This window comes from Gallus gallus, chromosome 13 (assembly GCF_016699485.2).
Source record: "Gallus gallus isolate bGalGal1 chromosome 13, bGalGal1.mat.broiler.GRCg7b, whole genome shotgun sequence".
NCBI classification, from domain to species: Eukaryota; Metazoa; Chordata; class Aves; order Galliformes; family Phasianidae; genus Gallus; species Gallus gallus.
The window spans coordinates 16,146,911-16,169,267 of NC_052544.1; the positions used below are offsets into that span (position 1 = coordinate 16,146,911).

The 22,357-nt window shown below is 45.7% G+C and overlaps 1 protein-coding gene across 12 annotated transcripts in view; it reads right to left on the minus strand.

Annotated features, from left to right (window-relative positions):
* The window catches only part of RAPGEF6 (Rap guanine nucleotide exchange factor 6), a 106,322-nt gene that overhangs the window by 68,744 nt on the left and 15,221 nt on the right, over positions 1-22,357 (minus strand). For all 12 annotated transcript variants that reach the window (XM_040647251.2, XM_040647247.2, XM_040647256.2 and 9 more), the window contains exons 2-6: positions 17,399-17,469; positions 16,734-16,790; positions 16,177-16,260; positions 7,105-7,174; positions 2,224-2,367 (exon numbers count right to left, since the gene is read on the minus strand). In XM_040647251.2, the coding sequence (XP_040503185.1) occupies positions 2,224-2,367; positions 7,105-7,174; positions 16,177-16,260; positions 16,734-16,790; positions 17,399-17,469 (426 nt within the window). The remainder of the gene's footprint in view (positions 1-2,223; positions 2,368-7,104; positions 7,175-16,176; positions 16,261-16,733; positions 16,791-17,398; positions 17,470-22,357) is intronic.

Below are 22,357 nucleotides of genomic sequence, written 5' to 3' on the forward strand. Positions count from 1 at the left end.
CAGATTGAGCAAAACAACTCAGGAAAATTCATTATTTTAACAGATTTAAATGGAATACAGAAAAATAAAGGCATCCTTTGCATTGTTTACTTGTCAAACAGGCAGCTGGGCCCATTTCTTTGTCATCTGTTGAGATACAAATTACTTTTTGCTACACCAAGTACTCTGACACAACACTTTCCAATTAGGAGTTTCCAAGCTACAAAGCCAGGCTTGGTATTTCAATTCAAGCTGCTGGAGCCCGACAGCTTGCAGATTTTGCACCAGAAAGGTGGTTTCCTGCCACTTAGCACTCAGTCATCCAGGAGAACACCTAGCAGTGTTAACAGGATCTTTTTATATATCCCTAATTAAGTGACATAAAAGCAGATGCAGGAGCATGCTCATGATTTACAAAGTTTATATAATTTCCTATCAAATATATATAGTTATATATTCATAAATCTGAGGAAACAATGAGAATTGCCACAAGAAACAGTACATGCAAAGGCAGACATGCACTGCATGAGGCTGTCATCATAAGAAATAAATCAACAGGAAGAAAAACCCTGACTGGAACAGGTTGCCCAAGGAGGCTGTGGATGCCCCATCCCTGCAGGCATTCAAGGCCAGGCTGGATGTGGCTCTGGGCAGCCTGGGCTGCTGGTTGGTGACCCTGCACATAGCAGGGGGTTGGAACTGGATGAGCACTGTGGTCCTTTTCAATCCAGGCCATTCTGTGATTCTATGACAAGGACATCATTTGTTGACTGATCACAGTCCTGCAAGTCCAACACACCAACTCCACGCAGGAAGAACTGGCAATCACTGAAACCATTTATAGCAGTGCTAAGCCGGCACCCCTCTGAGCAAAGGCAGCAGTCTGCCATGGCACCCATGTGGGTCAGAGGTACAGCAAATGCCAGCACCGCCTCCTGAGCTTCTCCTCCTTGTGGCACTGACACCTAAGAATTACTCCCAGCATGCTTCTCAACATCACAGAAACACCAAGCAAAGGAACAAGCTTTTGTCATGCACAGATTGGAACTTAATTCCTAATAAAGCCTGATTAGGCTGCCCAGAGCCCGAGGAGCCAACAGCTCTGTTCATCAATGACTAACACAGATTACTCAGTAATGATAAAAACCGACATGTGACAGCTCTTGAAATGAGACGGAAGAGAACGTTCAGTTTCAAGTAGCACGTCTGCTTCTTGTCATAGCGGCGAGAGCCGCTCTGCTCAGCAGACAAACACCGAAGTCACCTTTGCTCACCCAAATGCTAATGCTGCAGAGCCTACAGGTCGCCCACCTGCAGTGCCACGGTTAACAGCGTGGGGAAAGAGGGAAAAAAAGAGAAACAGCATTTTATGCTGAAACAGAAAGGAAATCTTTTAAGTTTTCAGCTTACTGCACACTTCAGATATTTTGAAGCGTATAAACAGGAAAAAGGGGGAGAAACTGAATTTGTTTTTTTTCTTTTCTGTGCACGAAGACCAGCCAAAGTTCCTGCATTTCAGTGTTAGCATTGTTTGTCGGTGCTTGATTTTCAAAGAAAATCAAAATCTTTGGAACAATAATTTTCAATGAAATCATCTGTCTAGATCACACACAGATATACATATCCTGCTAGCAGCAGGAAGTTTGTACGTGAAAAATAAGGGTGAAGAGAAGCCTTCAGAAGAGCACTGTGGCCTCAAAACCACAGCAGTACGTGCCTTCACACGGAGCAGACAGCAGTCTGAGAAGGATTTAAAAGTAGCAACTGAGCTGCCATTACTTTCTGATGCTCAAAATACCGTTATGCTATTTTTAAGCAGGTAAATGTGACAGATAGTGCTATTACTGCATTGAACTGCCTTTGTGATTGACTCCATTCCAAAGCACGGCCTAAATCTAAGGGGAAAAAAACAACACAAGAAAACCCAGCAACTCATTCCTGCATCTTACCAAAAGAACTCTGGCTAAAACCAGCCAACACCAAGAACAGCCACTTCTCTTCCAGCAGACACATTAAGATTTATTTGCAGCGCTCAATCAAGCACCCATAAAGCAAATAACCCCTTTTCAAACCGCAGCCTGAATCTTCGCTACGACATGAAGTGCTCCACTCCAAAGCACTCAAAAAAAAGCGTCCACAGCTACGGCAAGCACAGCCCATCTCATCTCGCCTCACGGCTTTTCTCAGCGTCCCCAAACCCAGCAGCACGGAGCCAGACAAGTGGCAAACAGGGAGCAGACTCACCGACAGGTAGCTGCTGGCATCCACGTTGTCGGTGATGGTCTGGCGCTCGCCCCGCTGGTTGATCTTCCTAAACCTGCGCCGGGACTGCCGGAGTGGGACTTCTCTTTGCAGGATGCTTTCCTCATTGTCCTTGGAGTTCTCCACCTGAAACACATGTTCAGGTTCCTGGTTAAACATCCAGTTCTTCCATAGCACCGAGAGCCGGTGGAGCCGTAGGAAGCTCATGAGGAGGGAACCAACATAAGTTGAGAACAGTTAAATTTTTCTCAAAGAAAAACGACTGCAGATGCTTTGGAGAGCTGCTGCTGCATGGCTCAGAGCGCCGTTATTACAATGAGCCGGAGGCCACAGCTTCCTTCCAGGAAATAGTCTTTTTTTTTCTGCTTTAAAGCTGCACCCGTATCCTCTAAGCAATGTCACTCATCGGCAGAAGGGCTTTTGCACCCACACATATTACACAACGTGAGTTCCACACGTGTGTGGGTCTAAGGATGTCTTCAACAGAAGTTATCATTTAGATAGAGATCCTTTTCAACCCAGGCCATCCTGTGATTCCATGACACCTACAGTCTGCTTAAAGCCCTTCATTATATCCCATTTTTATCGGTGTGTTTTTTCAGAACTGAACTTATGTCACAGAGAAACAACTCTCAACATTCCTGTTGTGTTGGCTGTTCAACTGGTGTGGGCTTCTGTTTTGGAAATGGCTCTTGGCCCCACTTTCCCTCTGCTGTACTTATTTCTAATCGCTCCCAACTGATTATGAAGAATTCACTGGAACTTGATTCATACCTTGATGATAAACCACACCTTCAACTAAACATTAAAAATAAGGTAAATTTATCTTGTTAGTAAAAGCCAACAGGAATCCTTTTTATCTCACTAGCACCAATTCCTTTTTCTTCTATAAAAAGCAGTCCCATCCCTCCCCACTTCCTTCTGATGTTTTGGAAAAGTGTATCCTAGCAGGAAACAGAGCAGACGTGCTGCAAATGGGCTGCAGCCAGCAAGAAGCTCCTCTGCCATTCAGTTACGCCATGAGTTTCTACTGCCCTAAATGATTTTTTTTCCAACAGGCTTTCCTAAATGTAAGGCTTCAGCAGTAGAACAGGAGAAGCTCCACGTTGCATTACGCAGCCCTTCCTTCACACACTTCGGTAAGTCATCTCGGAAGTCCGATGCAAAAGGTATAAAGGCTTGAAAATTAGAAAGACTTAATGGGCAGTAACAAGCAAGCCTCTGAAAACAGCTGAACCATTCCCAGAAGCAACATCACCTCCACTTTCCACACTGCTTTCCCCAGAGGTCAGAGGAAGGTGCAGGTGATGGGCTTATTTCATGGGATACTTTTAATTCCATGGAGAAAAATACACATTGGCAACGCAATTGAAAGACATGCCAGATTTTAAATAGAAGGCTGCCCTCACACTGCAGCATTACCAAAAAGAAAGCAGAAAAGCAGAGCTCCCTCAGTAAGCGAGAACCACGCTTTTCAGTTCTCAAATCGCACAGGTTTCCTGAAGCAGTGAGGTTTGGTTTCTTACACTTACTCTAATAAGTAACCTTTAAAACTGCCTTGCTCCTGTTGTGAATTTTGTGCACGTGCTACATGAACTGCTCAATAAATGCACTGTTTCCTTTGTCCTTTGGGTTCAGCCCTATGGGAACACAAACAGTAAAGCAGGGCTGGCTGCATCCGGCACCCAGCGATGGGGCTCCCTGCAGCAGTAGGCAACCACCAGCCCAGCACTGAAGACCTTCACTATCAAACCCCCAACTGAACAGACAGTTTGAAGGCTAAAATAAGCACTTACTGCAGGATGATGCTGTTTTTCCTCCACGACTCTAACTGAAAATGAAGAGGTGAGCACCAACGCATGATTTGTTAACGCAAGGGCAAAACAACCAACTGCCAGTGGAAACGCAGAACTGAGACCACCTGCTTCCTTCGGTTAGCACCACAACCAAGCAAACAAAACAAAAATACAAATCAGAACGCCAGGAAAGAGCTCTGCACAGCTTCCAGTTCAGTGCCACCAGCAGATGGCTGTCTGGCTGGTGGTGCTCACGGCCATCAATGTGCCTACAGCTGGTTCTGAGCACCCAGCTTCCCCAGCACGAGCAGCACTCAGCCATGCCCACACCTGGCTGCCACTCAGCCTGCTGGCACAGAGCACAGCCAGCCAGCACAGCCCCATGGGACAAAGGCTTCTGCTGAGTGCTGCACCACTGCAGTGGCACAATGCAGGACCAGGCACCAGCTCTGATGGGCACTGCTGCCCAGCACGCTCCTTCCGAGCACCTTGTACATCTATTACTTGCAAACACCTGGATTAGTGTACTAACTGGGCACGTTCTCAAGAAGGGTGCTGTTTTGTTCCACTTGGTGCTGGCAGCTGCAGGACGCTCCATGCAAACTGCTCCACCCACTGTGGGCACTGCCACAAAAAAATAACATAAAACCCAAAGGGAGTCGTGGGACTGTCCTCAGTGTCACTCTGCACTTGGTGCTAGCACCTCCAGACACCATGCTGCTCCTCTGCTATCTTACAACGAATCTAAAGAAGAAAATGAAGATGCCAAGGAACAACAGAAAGGCAACTTCAGTACACGGAAACACACTGCGATTCTGGGCCATTTTCTTAAGTGATAAATGGCCCCATTATTAATTCAATAGGTTGTTCAGCCTCCAGAATATGAGCCATGCTGCCTATTCACACGCTATCTGTTATCCTCATTAACTTAAGATGACCACGTTTTATGGCCTTTAAAATGGGTCAGTTCCCACAGGATCCCCATTTCAAAAAACTGATTTACATTCTAAAAAGAAAGAGGAAGAAAATAGGGAAGCAGCAGCGAAAGCAGAGAATGGCAGCGTTCTTTAACTGGGTTAAAGTAGGGAACGCTTTCGCTTGAAGATAAATATTCATTAGGCATTGCACATCTAATTGTATGCTGCATATTAAAGAAAAACTCTCTTGGAAAAAAAATGAAAGAAATTAAGAGAAAGTAATAAGAATTAATCAGGGAAATGAAGCTGAGCACGCTTTCTGTCAGAGCAGCCCGCTAGTGAGGCAATGCCACCACACTGAGGCTCTGTTCTCACCCCACTGGAAGTCCTACATTGGATACTGGCAGTACTTGAGCTATATTTTCCTGTAAGTTATGAACTGTGGACCTCCAGTTCACTCATTTTCCTACAGAAGAGGACTCTGAAGTTCCATAAATGGACGTAAGGTACTTTCAGGTGCCTCTATTCTCTCAGTGGAACTTCACTACAACTACAGGAAATTCAAGAGCTTTAAAGCAGAGAGGACACTTGTCCAGGCTGTGCAGTTCTCCCCAGGAACAACTGTCAGCATTTGGCAATGCTGATGTATACAAGTGGCTTCTGCTGGACTGCGACACTCCCCTGGGAAACCTCACGGCAGTTATACACACACAAAACTCTGCAGCTTCACAGAATGGCCTGGGTTGAAAAGGACCGCAATGCTCATCCAGTTCCAACCCCCTGCTACGTACGTGCAGGGTCACCAACCAGCAGCCCAGGCTGCCCAGAGCCACATCCAGCCTGGCCTTGAATGCCTGCAGGGATGGGGCATCCACAGCCTCCTTGGGCAACCTGTTCAGTGCATCACCACCCTGTGGGTGAAAAACTTCCTCCTAATATCCAACCTAAACTTCCCCTGTCTGTTTAAAACCATTCCCCCTTGTTCTATCTCTATCCACCCTCGTAAACAGCCATTCCCCCTCCTGTTTGTATGCTCCCTTCCAATACTGGAAGGCCAGCAATGTGCTCTATGGAGAGGATACTCCTTTGTGTGTATCTTCACATTCATTTTTTTCCATTTGGTTGCCTAGGTTTTTGTTTGGGTGCTGTTTCGTGGTTTGTTTTTTTAAATACAGCAACGACAATAACACTTTGCCCATGGAAAATATTTCATGTAAACCAGCACATCCACTTGCAGCAGGTGAGTCACCACCAGGAGGAGTGACACACTTTCCACCTCAAAGAGCAGTTGCACCAGTCTATGGCATTTCTGCAGTCTATGGCATTTCTGCAGGACGCAGCACAGTGGCTCTAAGAGCACCTGGAGCAGCAGGTCTGTAAGCACAGAGCTGTGCAATCAGATGTGAGTGAAAATAGTCCGAACTGTTTAGAAACAGAGTGAGTTGTTCTCAGCTCCATCAGCCTGAAGGGCCTCCAGCAGACAGGAAGGCACCCACGGGGCCGGGCAGATCCCTGTGCCACGGTGCGGTGCAGGAGCTCACCTGACACAGCAGACATCTGTGCACACAGCATCTTTTAAGGATCACACGAACTTGGCAGTGTTTGTAAGTATTCTCAGGAAGCACAGCGGACATGGAAAAGGTCGATGGCAGCGAAGCTGAAAGCCTTATCCTTCAAGCTTGGCTAAGCATCCTATGTTCCTTCAGCCCTTACTTAAAAGCCTTCACACTGTGTGGAACTGCAAAGCTGAGAATGAGAGTACCACTTCCCAGCTGACCCAGCATTGCTAGCCTGGCCAGTAAAAAGCAATGGATTGGGGGTGAGGATGGAAATAAAATATTCAAGATAGCAGTCTATTGTTCCACAACTCAGGAATGCTCAAGTCGGCCCTAAATGGTGAGCTTTTGGAGCTCAAGTAAATATAATTTTGGAAGGAATGACACAATCATTCTAATCTTCACCATCATTTACCCATCCGCATTAAATGTACGTAGCTACTGCCGGTATGGTAGCAGCCCTCGGTATAATTGAAATCAAGGCAGTTCTGCTGCAATTTTATAAATTACTTTACAATAAGCTTTTTGCTGTAAGACAGAAAGAATTTGCAGAAATCAGCAATAGATGAAATACATCTGAAAAATGTGCCTTACCACAATCATTTCTGAAGGCTCCAGTATGATACATTCGCATCCTCGTTTTCCTCCAGACTGCTTGCCAAAACTACAGAAGGACAGAAAGAAATGAAAAAGGATGAGACAAACAGCTCACCTCATCTTTTCACTGACGAAAGTAATCAGCTATGGTGCAGACTACTATACGCTTCAAAAAAACCCAAACAATTGGGTGAAATTACTGTACAAAAAATTCTAACGTAACAGCATCGTTAACGTAATTGTTTAATCATTATTTACTCAGTCCCTCTCATCACAGGCTGTTATGTAAAGCTCAAATAGAAAGAACACTCTTTCCTAAGATCACCACTCTTTGCAGGTACCCAAACCCACTCAGTGCCTCCAGCACTGCCCCAGCTCAGCCTGTGCCACACAGCGGGGCTCAAGTGAAAGCCTTCCCAGACAGACAGCAAATTAAAAAAGTCTACTTCATTAACAGCATCCCAACTGGATTAGCAATGCTGTAGCTGTAGCCGCTGTGTTACAAACTCAGGCTGCCAATGGCAATCAGCTTCTAACGCATCAGCAGGCAAAACAACTGAAGAATCAGTTAACTTAAAGATTAATGTTTGCATTAAAACAAGGCTAAGGCAAATCCGGAGATGAACCCCAACCAGTAGATGTGCTCTGCTGGTTCCTGCTGTGGTTACACTTGGAAAGCACATCTGGAAGCTCAGCCACAGAAAGCATTTGAGTTGCAGTCATCTCTACAGAAAACCTTCCCTGAAGCACCACCGCTGTGCAGAGCACTGGGAAGACCTGTGCTTATAAGCTGCACTTTAACATATAAAAACTCAGCCAGGACACCTGTGTTCTCAGGAAAGGTAGCAAAGCCTCAGCTTACCCCAGCAAATCTATTATCAGTGCAATCCTACGGGCTGTCAGGATAAAGCACCGCAATTAGCAGAAGCACCGCAGATTAAAATGTCAAGTTTTGATTTTATTAATGATTTACTGAAAAAAAAAAATAATAATCATCAGTAAATGAAATAACTGCTATGAAGTCATACTGGGATTTTCTCAGCCGTGCTAGAGAAGGCCAGAAAAGCACAGGTTTCACACTGAAAATTGGTATTTTCCACACATGTAGAGCAAGAGACTGGTAGCTGAAGTTCCCACGGCTTCAGTCACTTGAAAAGCATTCGCTCATGCTTTTGCCACGCAGTGTGAGCTTCTGAGCGCCTGCCGTACAGCAGATCTATTCCTCCACAAAGCAGAAGAGAAAAACAAAGTGAGACGAACCGACCTCGTGCAGCACGAAGCATTTGCACTGAGGAAAAAATACGCTGCAGTGCCAGCCCTGCTCCATACAGCAGGAAAATGCAAAGGAACAGCTCTTCAGATGGAAACGTAGAGGTGCTGTGTGCAACTGGAAAACGTCGGCATCTTTTTAAAGCAGATATAATCATTATCAGTTTTATCGCAAAACTGATTACTGCTTTTTGTACATTCCCTGCCCTCAGAAAAAGCTACAGTTGTCTGCTAGAGGTCACGCAAGCAAAGCGTTCTTATGGCACAGGAGTCACTCATCACTACCAGAGACTGAGGGAAGGTTAGTGGGTTTTTCTCCTTTTTATTTCATACAAATGCAGCATGAAATTCTGGCACTGTTGTGCCAACATTAAGCGATGATCACACACAGAACACGACAGGAGGAAGACACTGCTTAGATCGAAGCTCAGGGCACTGCCCCTTCTGGCCCATCAGGCACTTCACAACAACCAACCACTCACAAAAAGATGATGTTCCAACGACAAAACCCACCCTGCAGACCCTAAGGAATAAACGCCTCGTGTTTCCCGTCCATAGGTCATGTTTCATTACTCCCCGGCACGCACCACGCGATGCTTTGAGATGTGGGCATGGTTTCCCCAGCCATTACCACCACGTTTCCATATCAATGCTCAACATTCCCCCCAATGAATGTAACCAACAGAGTCTTAAATTCACACATCTTTATTCCATAGCTGCCTGCTGCCAGAAGATTCAGCTGTATGAGCCACATCAGGGCTCTTACAACCCCACTGCATGCTCCTGCTGCTTGATGTCCACCTGTTACACCTGCAGCACCAGCTTTCAGACACTCACTGGCTCCTGACACAGCCACATGACAAACATCTCCCATGTAAACAAAGGTGGCTTTGTTTAGCCCTGCATGCCTTGGCCACCACAGCCTTGCTTTCCTCCTCATTCACTGCTATTCATAATTAAAAATGCTTAAGCAATGGTATCACATGAGAAAGGAGTGCAAGTTGAACCGGCGTGACGTCGTGCATTGACAGCTAATGGGGATTCAGGCCACAGGAGCAGCGTGAGCTGCTGACACGTGCAGCACAATAACACGTTCCTCAGCAGCTGCTGTTCCTCTCATTCCAGCCGTCCCCATGGCTGTGGTCCTTTTCAACCCAGGCCATTCTATGATTCTGTGAACATCGACATTTTAACACAACCAACAGTTCATACCACAAGGAGGCTTCAAAACTTGTTGTAACAGATCCCACGCCTCAAAACAAGCCTGACTTCTACAAAGGAAACTACCTGAAAAACCCTCCACAATGACTTATTTGGAGTACAGAGCGTTTCTTTAAATAGGAGGTACAAAAACACTTTGTTTTCTGAACACAAATGTCTAAAGCCATTAATATCCAGCTGCTGAGTGACTTCAGTATTCGGTGCCAATGCATCCAGAATATCAAGACTTACAAGTTTCACAGACTCATAGAACGGCCTGGGATGAAAAGGACCACAATGCTCATCCGGTTCCAACCCCCTGCTATGTGCAGGGTCGCCAACCAGCAGCCCAGGCTGCCCAGAGCCACATCCAGCCTGGCCTTGGATGCCTGCAAGGATGGGGCATCCACAGCCTCCTAGGAACAGTAAGCACATCTGGACTCCAACCTGCTGGGGGTACCAGTGACCAAATCACTGCTGATGGTTTTTCACTGTGCAATACTCCAAATACAGTAAATACTTTAAAAGGTAAAAATGCTGCCTCTCCTGACGAGTCTTTGGCCTCCAAACACGGATGGAAGCTGGACGCTGCACTGCTTGTTTGAACACTAACTGGCAGCATCTTCAGATTTACAATATCCTGCTATGTCCCAGAACAGAATTTTCTGATCTCACATCTGATTTTCACATCTCAAAGCCCTCAATATAGAGATGTCAAGCATCTGATAATGCTGTGTTTTCCAGGAACTAGAAAATCAAAGTCATTCTGGCTGTGTAAGTTGACACCAAGATTGCAGAGTTATTGATGATTTTCAATAGTTACCCGCAGCAATGCCCTGCACCACGTTACTGATACAGCGCTGCAAAGGTATACCAAGCAATCAGCTTGCAATGTGCTGCAGATATTCTGCTTTCAGTGAATATTCTCATCCCAAACTGCCTGCCTGTCAAACAGCTTGCAGGAACACACAGATGAGGACAAACTGTACTTTTTGCTACTGCAAGAAGAACCCGGTGACCTCCCGCCCTGCCTGACTCAGTACAATGCCTGGGTTTCTGCAAGGCAAAGATATCTCTCACCAGGAATGCACTGATGAGTTGCATAACAAGGGAAGTAAGGTCTGTTTGTTAGGTTTGGGTTTTGATTGTTTGTTGCTTTTTTATTTATGAATCAAAACATTTTTTCTTGACATGTTCTCTATAATCTTTCCAAAGGAGGGGGAAAAAAAAATGAAGTAACACGTAAGGATGGAAATATTTCACTTTTAAGGGATGATTCAATAGATGAGCTGAAGTCAATAAAGGGTTACTACCAAAGTGGGTTTCCCCCATTTGTGTTCTTTCTTTTTAAATTGGCAAATGTAGGTGCAGAGTTTCCAAGGCACCATATGCTGTGCAGGTCCTGAGCATTTCAAAGTAACTTAATTATAAAAATATTACAATGTTTAATTCCATCAGAAAATGGTTTAAAGGAAACTTGAGACCACAGGGAGAACAGCTGACTGCAGAATACCATTTCCCATTAATGCTCGATCACCATAAACCCTTTCTGCATTAGCTGTCAGTAACAGCAACGTTTTGCAGGCTTCTCTCCCAAGCTGGCTGCAAGTTTTAACAATTCTGGAGGCTGTGAAATGCAGTACACGCCCTCCAGACGTCTGCCCTAATTATTGTGCTCAGAATAAGATGATGTTCTGAGGCAGCCAGCACCTTACCTACTACTGTCAGTGGGGGAAATTACTGGAGTTGGTGGGAGCTGTGGACAAGATCACGCGAGCGTTCGGTTGTAAGAGATCCGCACAGCATCCTATGCACTCTTTTGGCTCTTGTAGAAGATTATTCTGTGCCAGAAGAGATGTGCCAAGTGCTCATCTTGCTCTGCAACACATCGCCGCCTTTGCTCAAGGCAGCGCCTGCAGAAAGCAGCGCTCAGCTCTGGGATCGGGACAGGCGGCCTCAGCACTCATCGGAGCCCGGGCACAGCTCAGACACAGCAGGACAGCCAAGGCAGGATGCCTGGAAGGATAGTCAGCAGCAGAAAGATGTCACTGTGCCTTCATTGGGATCTGGGAATGCAGGAGCTCTGAGCTGCTCATTCACTGAAAGGCACAGATCCACAGTTTGCAGTAGGCAGTCATACAAGTTTTAGGGGTAAAACTGGTGGCTTACTGATGATACATTTGAGGTATAAATGTATATGAAAACAAAACGTTAAGATGCCTGAACTACAAGAAATGTAAGTTGTGCAAATAGCAAGTCCTTCATCCTCAGTTCTTATCTATCAACACTGCAAAAGCACAGCATTGGGAGCACAGAAAACTGTGGCATAGAAGAGACTGAAATGCTTAACAGCCACTGCAGGCTGCAAAATATATTAAAAGATTGCTATCTACAAATATTAACTGTATAAAAAATAAGCTAAAATAATTTCAACTAAACCACTATTCATACAGCCAAACTGGAGTTCCTCCTTCATTATGACATTTTCTTTAATCCAAGCATTTGGGTTGGATTTGGGGTTGGAAAAAAAAAAAAAGACTTGTTTATAGGCAACAAATGCACTACCTGAATTTGGGATAATAACACCAATTTTCTCCACTTGCGAGATTTCAGAACAGCCATTTCTGAATTTCTTGGAAGGGTCAGGGAAAGAATTGTTTGTTTTCAATAAGACACATCTTGAATGTTTCAATACTTTGTATTTTTCCCTTCAAGGTTCAATTCTCACAGCTGTAGGAGGTTGTCATCCGCATAATTGGCTTCAGAAGTTCCTCCAGGCCCTCAATACGTTTCCTATGGCTAATCTTGCTGTGAGTAATCTCCTTCAAATATCCTGCTCAAGTGAATTATCTTGATTAACAAGCGAGGTTAACAGAAAAAGTCTTTAACTTGCTGACATGATTTTCCTTCCACAAAATCCCCCAATCCTGTTCTTTTGTTCTGGCCATCACTTTCATGTTAGGAAGCATATTCTTTTCCTATTGTACCAACTGTATTGACGAATCCATTCTCCAGGCAATAGGGTAATCAAAATTGGGCCATCTTTGTACCTACTATTAATGATTGATTTGCTTATACCATTTAAAAAAGAAAAACAAAGTCTTACAGGGCTCTTCTTATCTTCTTCATCAGATGAATGAAGAAACTTGACCCTACCTGCACGCAAGCCTTAGTCCTCCAATCTTCAAGCCAATTACTGAATTACAGCTTGCACAGAAAGCCTTTCCCAAGCATCTGCCCCAACTCATTCAAGAACCTACGAAGATGCACAGGTAGCTGCCTGCTTCAGATGGGATATGCCTCTTTCAGGCCTGAATCCAGGTATTTTACTCTTTAATGATCTGCAGAAAGACAGGAAGGTTTTCCTAAGCTAAATATCAGAATGGTAGATCATGGATGAAGCAAGACATGAAGATAAGGGGAGCCTGACCAGCATCTCAGCCAGGTTAAGCAGTGGTCTACTGGAACCTCCTCCCTCTGTCGAGGTAACGGCTGGGCAGATGACAGGGAAAGGATGAGGGTTGCAAGAAGGGACCAGGAAATTGACAGCAGGCCTTCCCCTTCCAGCCCCACTTACAGAAAGTGAAAGCATCTTGCCAATAACTGTAACAGCAGTTTCACATGTGATTGTTAAAAATTGGTAATAGGCAGTTAATTGAAAATAAAACAGATCATAACCACGAGAAAAATGGACATATAACCCCCCCCCCCCCCCCCTCCATGGGAGGTTTGTCAAATGCTCCAGAGATAAACACACAATTGGAATTACCATATCAGTGTTACAAAGGGATAATTGGAGGTGAGTGACCATGAGCCATACAGGAGGATTGAGTTTCCAACTGAAATCCATTTGCTAACTATTATCTGTTACAGTAAACGCTTCTGTCCACCCAGTTCTTTCAGAATGAGAACTATTCCAGCCTGGCTCATGACCTTTTCAGAGCACTGGGAGGCCTCCATAAAGCCTAATTTCTCATCCCTGGTATTTATAGCCTGACACACATTAAGGATTCTATTTTGGTCCTCATTTTCCCCAGGGACTTCTCAAAGCCACCAGCATCCTGGATCACTTTTGTGCAGGTGACACCTGTCTGCAACCTCCCTCACCTTTGCTCACACGTTGACACATTTATTCCATACTCCACAAATCAAATGGCTGGGCTCCATGTCTGATGCCTGAAAGCTAAGCAGGATGCCTTCCAAAGATGCTGCTGGCTGGCAGGACATCTCCACTCCCTTCAGCATCACAGAACACCCCAAGGATGATTTTATTTATTTATTTATTTTAAGCAGCACAGATGCATCAGTATACTGAGTAATATTTTCCTCCACGCAGTTTATGTCACTGATATGCAGGTATAGAATCATATGCTCATTAGGCAGAAAGTGCACAGCATCAAGCTCCTTATCCAAAAAGGAATTAGCCAAACGGACACATGTCCTGTCTTTTAAACCCAAACTCTTTCCCCTTCTTTAGGGCAGAGAATATTACCAGGGCCACTTAAGCACTTTTTTTCCTAAACAAATCAAAGCAATACTAAAATGCACTGAGAGGTTCTGGAGGAAAAACAAAAAGCAAGCACACACACACCACCATCACAATCAATTCAGGAACTCAGGTCATTACCATTACTGTGTTACCAACTTCAAACAGAAAGTTTGAAATAGCTTTTCTATTCTTGAGAAGATGTTTCACACCTCACAGTGCACCGTGGGCCATTTCCACTGTTACTGCTTAAGCAAAAGAACAGAACAGAAACGAGCAAGGAAGAAAATCATACTTTTGTATGTCCTATCAAAAGGCACATCTCTGTAATACCCAGGGGGATGAGAATGAAGGCAACGCTTTGTTTTCTTACAGACACATACTGGAGGCTCCTTTCAGAAGGACTTGGCTAGGGACAAGGAATAATCCATGACATCAAGTGTTACTTTAAATGTAATTAAACAGTGCGAATTATAGTTATGGAAAGAATAGTATTAAATTATCCAAGGCACTGTTTCACAGGAAAATTGTCTATAAAGCATTGGTGACTGCAACTCCCTCAACTACAGAAGTGTTACATGAGGTATTCAGACCAAGGAAAGCAACCAAACATTATCATACTATAGGGCACTATAGCTAAAAATTCTAATATGCACTACTTTAAATAATAAATTGAGGTGGGACAGCGCAAGCATGGCACTTAGCAGAGCAGAACGCACGCTGTGCTCTTCCTTCCCTTGTTTCCAGGGCCAGTCAGCACCTTCACTTCTCCATCTGAGATCCTGGCCCCAGAGCCACAGGAGGACCAAGGGGGACTGGTTTGTTGGTGGCAAAGTCAAAAGCATTGGGCGAAACAAAAACGTTCAAACAATTCCAGCACCTTTTTGCCCATCTTAACTGTTCACTAATGAGCTCTCCCTTTAGTTTCTCTAATTGTACGTGTCTGCATTTCTGCTCCAAATCTTCAGCATACCAAAGGTCCGCTCACATTTCAACTTTTCATTTTTCCTCCTCCAGTAAAGTGAAAACACAGCCAGGGAACAAGTTGGATATTGAAAAGAGGAGCATGATCCCTTTCAGGTGCTCTCACTGCAAGAGTGGACAACGCATCCCAAGAGCTACACCACTTACACCATAACTCACCAGCAGTTCACATAACAGGAATTTGTGACCCCTTTTCTATCCAGTAGCTATTTTTCCTCATTATCCGTTATATAGCTGTAATGCTGTAAACTAGAAACAACAGAATTGTTTTTCTTCTTTAAAAAAAAAATAACTTAATGATTTAGTTTTGTGACACATCCCGCAAATTCAGAAAAGCAACTATCTTCATTGAGGCTTTAAGTAAATCTCAGCCTGCTACATCCTCACTTCTGGCACTGCTGAACTCCAGTTCAGTTGCTGGCAGGAGATGGAGCCCATCACATAACCCCAGACTGGAGGGAAAGCCTTCCTGCTGAGAGGTAGCAGCTACCTGGATTGGATACCAAGCCTACTGTTTTTTGGTGTTTTATTTAAGCACTCCTGCCTACTCTAGAGGCACAGTTTCAAGATACAATGAAATAAACACTCTATGTGATGCACAAGGTCAAGCAGAGCATCACAGCACAGCAAGGTCCAGCTCAAGTGAGACATCAAGCCTCAGTTCAAGCACATCCCAGCACTCCCTGTGCTGCAGCTCTTGGGAACCAACACTGCTGGCCTCTATTCACTTCCTTCACACAGAAATCACAGAAGCCATTAAAATACAGCCTCAAACCAGGGATAGAAACTGCATGATCTACAGCAGTGTTTTTAAGACAAAGACCTCTACAGAAGGCAGCCACGGAGTGGGAGCTATTCAAAGGGCCCCTGAGTTAATAAGCCAAATACAAATTCTCTCAAACTAAAAAAATCCAGCCAGGCAAGACGTGGTGGTTGGTGTGGTATTTAATGAATGAAGAGTGGAAGGGATTTAAATGAAGTTAGCAGAACATTTTTGTCCGCTGTCCAACTTCAGAAAAACAAAATAATATAAAAAATGATTTTAAAAATTCTTAAAAATAAAAAGTTACATTGGTTTAAAAAGAGATCCTGACTTAACCTGGAAAAAAACCAACTACAATTTCACATACCTGCAAGGTGGTAAAAACATGGAGTCCTTCATGAGCACAGACCCGGAAAGCAGTATGTACCAGCATCTTGCAATAGTTTCCGAGCTGTAAGAAAAGGCAGCAGAAATCATTGCTATCGACCTTCTCTCTACAGCAACTCAAAAACACATTACACAAAGTGTTATCCCGGCGAAGCGATGGCTTCGTGCACAGCAGCCAGCGCCAGGGGAAGAGTGCCACCTGCTGAGCATCCCCACCACTGCCACCAGTCCCCGCTCCTCCCGAGGTGCCACCACTGCTGCCAGCCCCCCCGCGAGGAGCCCAGCCTGCTTTTTTGCATTGGTTTCTTGGTGCACACAGCCACAGCCGCTGCCCACAGAGCCGTGCTGCCAGCTGGTGGGCACCACTCGGGCACCAGCACTGCTCCCCCCAGCTCTCATCCAGCCTGAGTGAGCTTACATGTTGTAAGTCTTCTATCCACAATTGCTAAAAGAGGAAACGATGTATTACAGCACGCATTACAGTGGTTTTGTTTACACTTCTGCTGGAGAACTCCCACCAGCAATATGTGTACTTACCAAAAGAGAACTTGGTTGCCCTTGTACCTCTCATAGCGAGCGCTGGATGACATTATTCTGAAGGAGAAGAAGACATTTAATTTCAACGGTAATCCCCAAAGATCGTAAGCCATTAATCACCACATTTCAGCAGAATCGCTTTAAGGCTTTAAGACCTCAAACTCAACTATTTTTGTGCTAAACAAAGGATGTGCTTAACCAGAAAATTCAAATTATTACGGCGTTCTTCATTATCCAAATAGATAACATTCAGCTTGTTCTCTAAGTGCTTAAATCACTCCTACACGTTGGAGTTAGCCATAGCAACAGAACTGAAGGCACTAAAATACCTCCAACACACTTTTTGTGCTTTGTTGGCCTTCCATTTTCTGTGTTCTGAGATCATCTGCATGTCTGAAGCATTCAAAGGCATCTGCAACCCAGAGCTGACAGGGGTACTTCCTACACAGTCCTTTGCAGACCGGTGGCAGTAAGCCCTGCCCTCCCTGTCAGCAGAACTCATTCGCTTCCACTCCGTGCCACAGCATTGCAGTGACACAGCCCAGCGAAGGACTCAGCTCACGTTCTGCCACCTCTGAGTGCAGGCAGAGAAAGCCCAGCTCACCTCCACAACACACACCCCAACAGCAGCTCTGGCACACAGCGCCACTTCCACAGTACTTTACCTCAGCTGATGCTCCCTGAAGTGTGAGAGTATGTCCAGCCCATGAAGGAAGGAGTAGATAGTATTCAAGTCCTAAAAAGACAAAAAACAAACAAAAAAAAATGTGAGCACTTTCATTCACAGCAACTACTCACTTCTGCATTACTTTCTCCAATACCAAAGTTCCACAGCCTCACAGGAAACTGTACTGACGCTCACAGCCCAGCTCAGCAGCCAGGCTGGGATGCACAGAATGCCCACACTATAGCTGCTGACGCAAGAAGAGCCAAGTGCAATGGCTGCAGTTACCTGAGTGAGGCTTTGAAGCAGCCTGCTATTAAAACATCTCCAAAAATATGATGTACATGAATGGATACCGCAGCAAACGTGGTATAAAGCACACAGTATGGCTTTTGATACTGGATGAATAGCACCACCAAAACGTTTTAACACCTGTTTTAAAGAGGGAAGAGCTCAGGCAATTCTGTAAAAAAGCTTTGCTAATAGCAAAGAACGTGAGAAAACCTAAACCATACAGCACAGCCACCGCAGTGCACAGAACTACAGCACCTCTCCGTAACGTGGTAAAAGCGATGCTTTGCATCCATCTCAGACTGAGCTGCAGCCCCACTGCAGCCCTGCTGCACAACAGGCCTCCAGCTCAGCCCAGCAGCTCCTCCAGCACGCTCTGACAAAGGCACAGAGCACGCAGGTTTGGATTCTTCTCCCTCCTGCTGCTGTTAGAGCTCAGCATCACAGAGCCACCCCTCAGCAGCCACAGACAGAACCAACACTATCCCAACATGCGGATGATTCCAGGTGAAAGGCAGGACTTTATGCAGAAGCGATAATTAGGAGAAGCAGCAGTCTGAGCTTCTCTCTGCACAGAATTCTCTTCATTCACCAAAATATCTGTGACGATGGTGCAGACCACACGTCAAGGGAAGCTCACCAGGGCCATTCCTCACCCTGGTTTCTATCCTGAGCAGGTGGGCTGCTGGCTTTAGCACACAGCACACTGTTATACACCACCATGTGAATCTCCAGCTCAACCTCAGAAAATATGCTCTGAATTTTCAAGCACTGCATTTACACAGCATTTGCAAAAGAGAAATCAATATGAATGCTAGCATGAAAATTTACAGTGGGTTTACTTTAGGAAAGTTCTTTGGCTTAATACCCGGTGTTTAGAAATATAGCGGACACAGACTGTTGTACCAAATGAAAGGTCAGATGTAATTGCAGGCCATGTAAAACCAATAAAACTCCCACTTTTTCTTTTTTTTTTTTTTTAAAATGTCATTACCAAACCCATGAAGGTTAAACAGAAGGCCTGCGTGCTTAACATTCATATCTACAAAGCTAGGATTTCCCACCGCCCAGCCTCACTGCAGCCCAGCAGCTGCGTACCACCACTGCTATGAGCAGCAGAGCTGTATGCAGACACAGCTGGTGCTCCTGCATTGTTCAGCCCGCATCTCCAACAAGTGATCACATCCTCAGGGCAGCACTGCCCCCAGAGCCAGGCAGCTCCTCTTCATGAAACTGAGCACAAAAGTGGGAGCGGTTACTTTAAAAACCCGATGTGTGCTGCAGCACCGGACCGACACATAACCACAGCACAAAGGGCAGAGATCACTTTCTGCCATGAGTATCTGCAGGAGTGCCATAAAAGCAACGATCCCAAAGTGCAACAATAAATGGCACACGAGCAGATGTCAGAGTACTCCCTGGGAGCTCACAGGCAATCTCTGCCAACCCATGACATGATTGTTAACAACAAAGCAATTCCGCCACGTGCACATGGACCAAGGTCCAACCTGTTGGGTTTTTTATTTTGTAATCTGCATTTTTAGAGCTTTTAACCACCCTGAAACTAAAACACCCTTTAAGAAGTACACCCCAACACACCCTCCAGTCTTCAACAGATAACTGCCTGCCCCGGTTTCCTTACGGAGGGGTCTGCCCATGTTATCTGTCCACCCAACTGACGTTACAAGGGGCACAGAGCAGAGGGCAGCAAGCAGTGGTTGTGAATGCTGCCAGGATGGGCTTGAGAGCCATGGGGGCTGGGATGTGGATGCTGCAGCAATCCCTGTGCTATGGGCACCTCCCCAGCAGCAGTGTGCCGCAGTGCCGCCCGCGCACTGTTACTCACCCAGGAAAGCTGCTGAAGCACAGCTCACCCCTGTCCTAAGGACAAAGGGATTTCACAGCCTCCGAGTTTTATTTGAGTTAACTTTTAACAGCTTAACATCCACGCTCGGTAAGGAGTGCCCCTGCCACCCAGGCAGCCTGAGGCTGTATCACCTCCTTTGCCTTCGCCCTTTAATCCATGGAGCAGCTGTAGGGGTTGGGATGGAGGATCCAGGGGCAGAGGAGGAGGGTCTCAGCTACAGACTTCTGCTCACAGCATTTTCCAAACAAACCAACCGCAGCTCAGCCAGCACAACTGTGCTCTGTAAGCAGCACGTCCACGTGCCATAGGGTGGTAGTAAGGTTTCCAAACCCTCCTGCGGTGCTAAGGGTGGGCACTTTGGAATGAGGATGAAATTACCGCATCAGAAGTAAACACCAAACAAAAAGCTGATGTTTTTGCATGATGTGAGCCCAGCCAGGTGTCCCAGTAACACGTGGTTATTTTAAAGTGCTGAGCAGGAAATCTGTTCTGTTTCGGAGGAAAACAGAGTAAACAGTTCCAACATGACCTCATTGTTGTGCGTTCTGATAAATCACCCCAAGAGCCATCCTCAGCAGTCACAGAGGTACCAAGGAAGCTGAGGAAGCCATAAATCCCTCCACAACCCTTCTAGCACCGCGCAGCACATTACTGCAAGGGCTGAGGAAGGAGTCCCCACACAGCTGCACCCGGCACACCATGCAGCACCAACCCAGGGCTCTGGGCTTCAGACGCCTTCAATGAACACGCTGGTATGAGGATAAGGGTTTTGACATGCTCTGGGACAACAGCTGAACGTCTCTGAATTAAAGTAGCTATTTAAAATGTCTAGATTTCAGTAAAGCAAACAAAAGCAGTTCTTGGGAAACAGACAGCGAGCTGCCAGCAGCCCTCCTCCAGCCTGCCTTGCCTCACCCCGCAGTGATTCAGCAGGCTCCTTATACAGATTGAATGCATCTTTCATTAGGAATCCCGTCAGCCTCAATACGGACTTTGTCACCTGTAGGGGGTGCAGCAGAAGGGAGGAAATGTTGCTCAGCATGGTTTATGGTTTTCATTGCTTCCCTTCCTGTTACTTCACCAAAGGCTGGAATCTGCGCTGTTTCCTTTACTCCCCGTTTAAGGCCAATTGTAAAAATAGTCCTCCCAAATTCTTTCCTGATGGTGTAACACTAGAAATAAAAACACAGGAACATGCTCGACGTTCCATATATTCAGAGATCACTGTGGCAGAGGCACTGACCCCAGGACGCACCCAGCCCTGTCCCCCACGTGGGAACAAAGCCATCTCTTGGCTGGGGGACCACAGCGGTACAGGCACAGCTGCTCCTGGCCCCCACCAGTACGTGCCCTGCATGGTGGCAGGGCTATTTGACTTTATTAATGTTTAAGTGCAAAGTAATACTGTCTTTGGGCTCTTTGCTTAGAGCTGGGCAGCGCACCAAGAGCAGCAATTCCCTTTAAAGCATCCTCCTGCTCAGCTAGCGGCCTTTAAAAGAGATGGATGCACAAAGCTTGGGCATTAGCAGGGAGAAAAAGATGGATTACTCAGTGACACAAATGAAAATGCTACCACAGGACTTTAACACGCAGCGCTTTGCACTGGACAGCATAGCTGAAGGAGCACTACAAGGAGCAAAGCATGTCCCACCACCTGATGCAAGAAATACCAGAAAATCCAAAAGCCAACCTGAAGCGCCTCCTATCCAACACAGCAGCAGCCCTGTATTGCTCAGGCTGCTCCCAGTGACGTTTGTGTGAAGTGAACTGGTTCAGCTGCTTCAGAGCCACACAGCATTACTCAGGAAGAAAGCAGAATGTATTTCATAAAGAAATCTCTCTACAGAAGAGCAACAAGTGAAACCTCTCTGGCCTCAATTAGCAGTCTGCTCACTCCGGGCGTTTATTTAAGGGAAGCTGAGCTTCCCTAGGATCTTGCTAAAAAGCCCTGAATTGTTTACGGTGTTTTTATAGCACAGGATCACTGCAGGCAGACAACAGAACAGCTTCAGATGGCCAAGGGACAGCCTCTTCGTGCACCCATCTGTCAGACAGCTCCAGCTATTGGCCACATTAGGACATGAGACAGGGCAATCTCCAGGGCTGTTCACCCCCACGTGGCCCAGCTGGCACACAGTGCTGCTGCCCACTGTGCTACCCTCATCCAGCAGGAACAGGTACAGGGGACAGCATTTCTGCTGTGAATCCAGGAAGCAATTACAACTGACAGCACGAGTTAACAGCACAGCCACCAATAGGAGACTAAAAACCCGGCTTCAGTTTTTCAGGCTGTCAGAAGGAACGTTTGCAGGCTTGGATTGGTTTTTCTTCCTGCAAACGCAGCACATCTCTCAAAGGGGCTCATACAGTTTCCTATGTCTTAAATGCACTTTCCTACAACATGCATGCATGGCCGCAGGCACAGACTCCAGAACTACATTTCACCCCTAGGAATAGAAGCATCCTTAACACAAGTTGAAAAAGTCAGATCTGCTTTAAGAACAGAGGCCCCAGAGCCACCACTACTGAGTATTCATAGACAGAAAGCATCGCCGTGCGACCACTCATCTCCAGGAGAGGAAAAAAAAACGACACAAAAAATAAAGCAAAGTTCTTCTACACGAAAATAAAACAAAAAGTGTCTCTGCTCCCCAGCAACTCCCCCACCCAGCACAGATAAACAGCCTCCACCCATGAACCCTGGACCGTGTTGATAGAAGACTCTGGTAGAAAGAAAAACACTTGAAGGATGAGGGAGGGAATTTATTTTTTATTATTGTTTTTACTGCTGTTTCATCACAC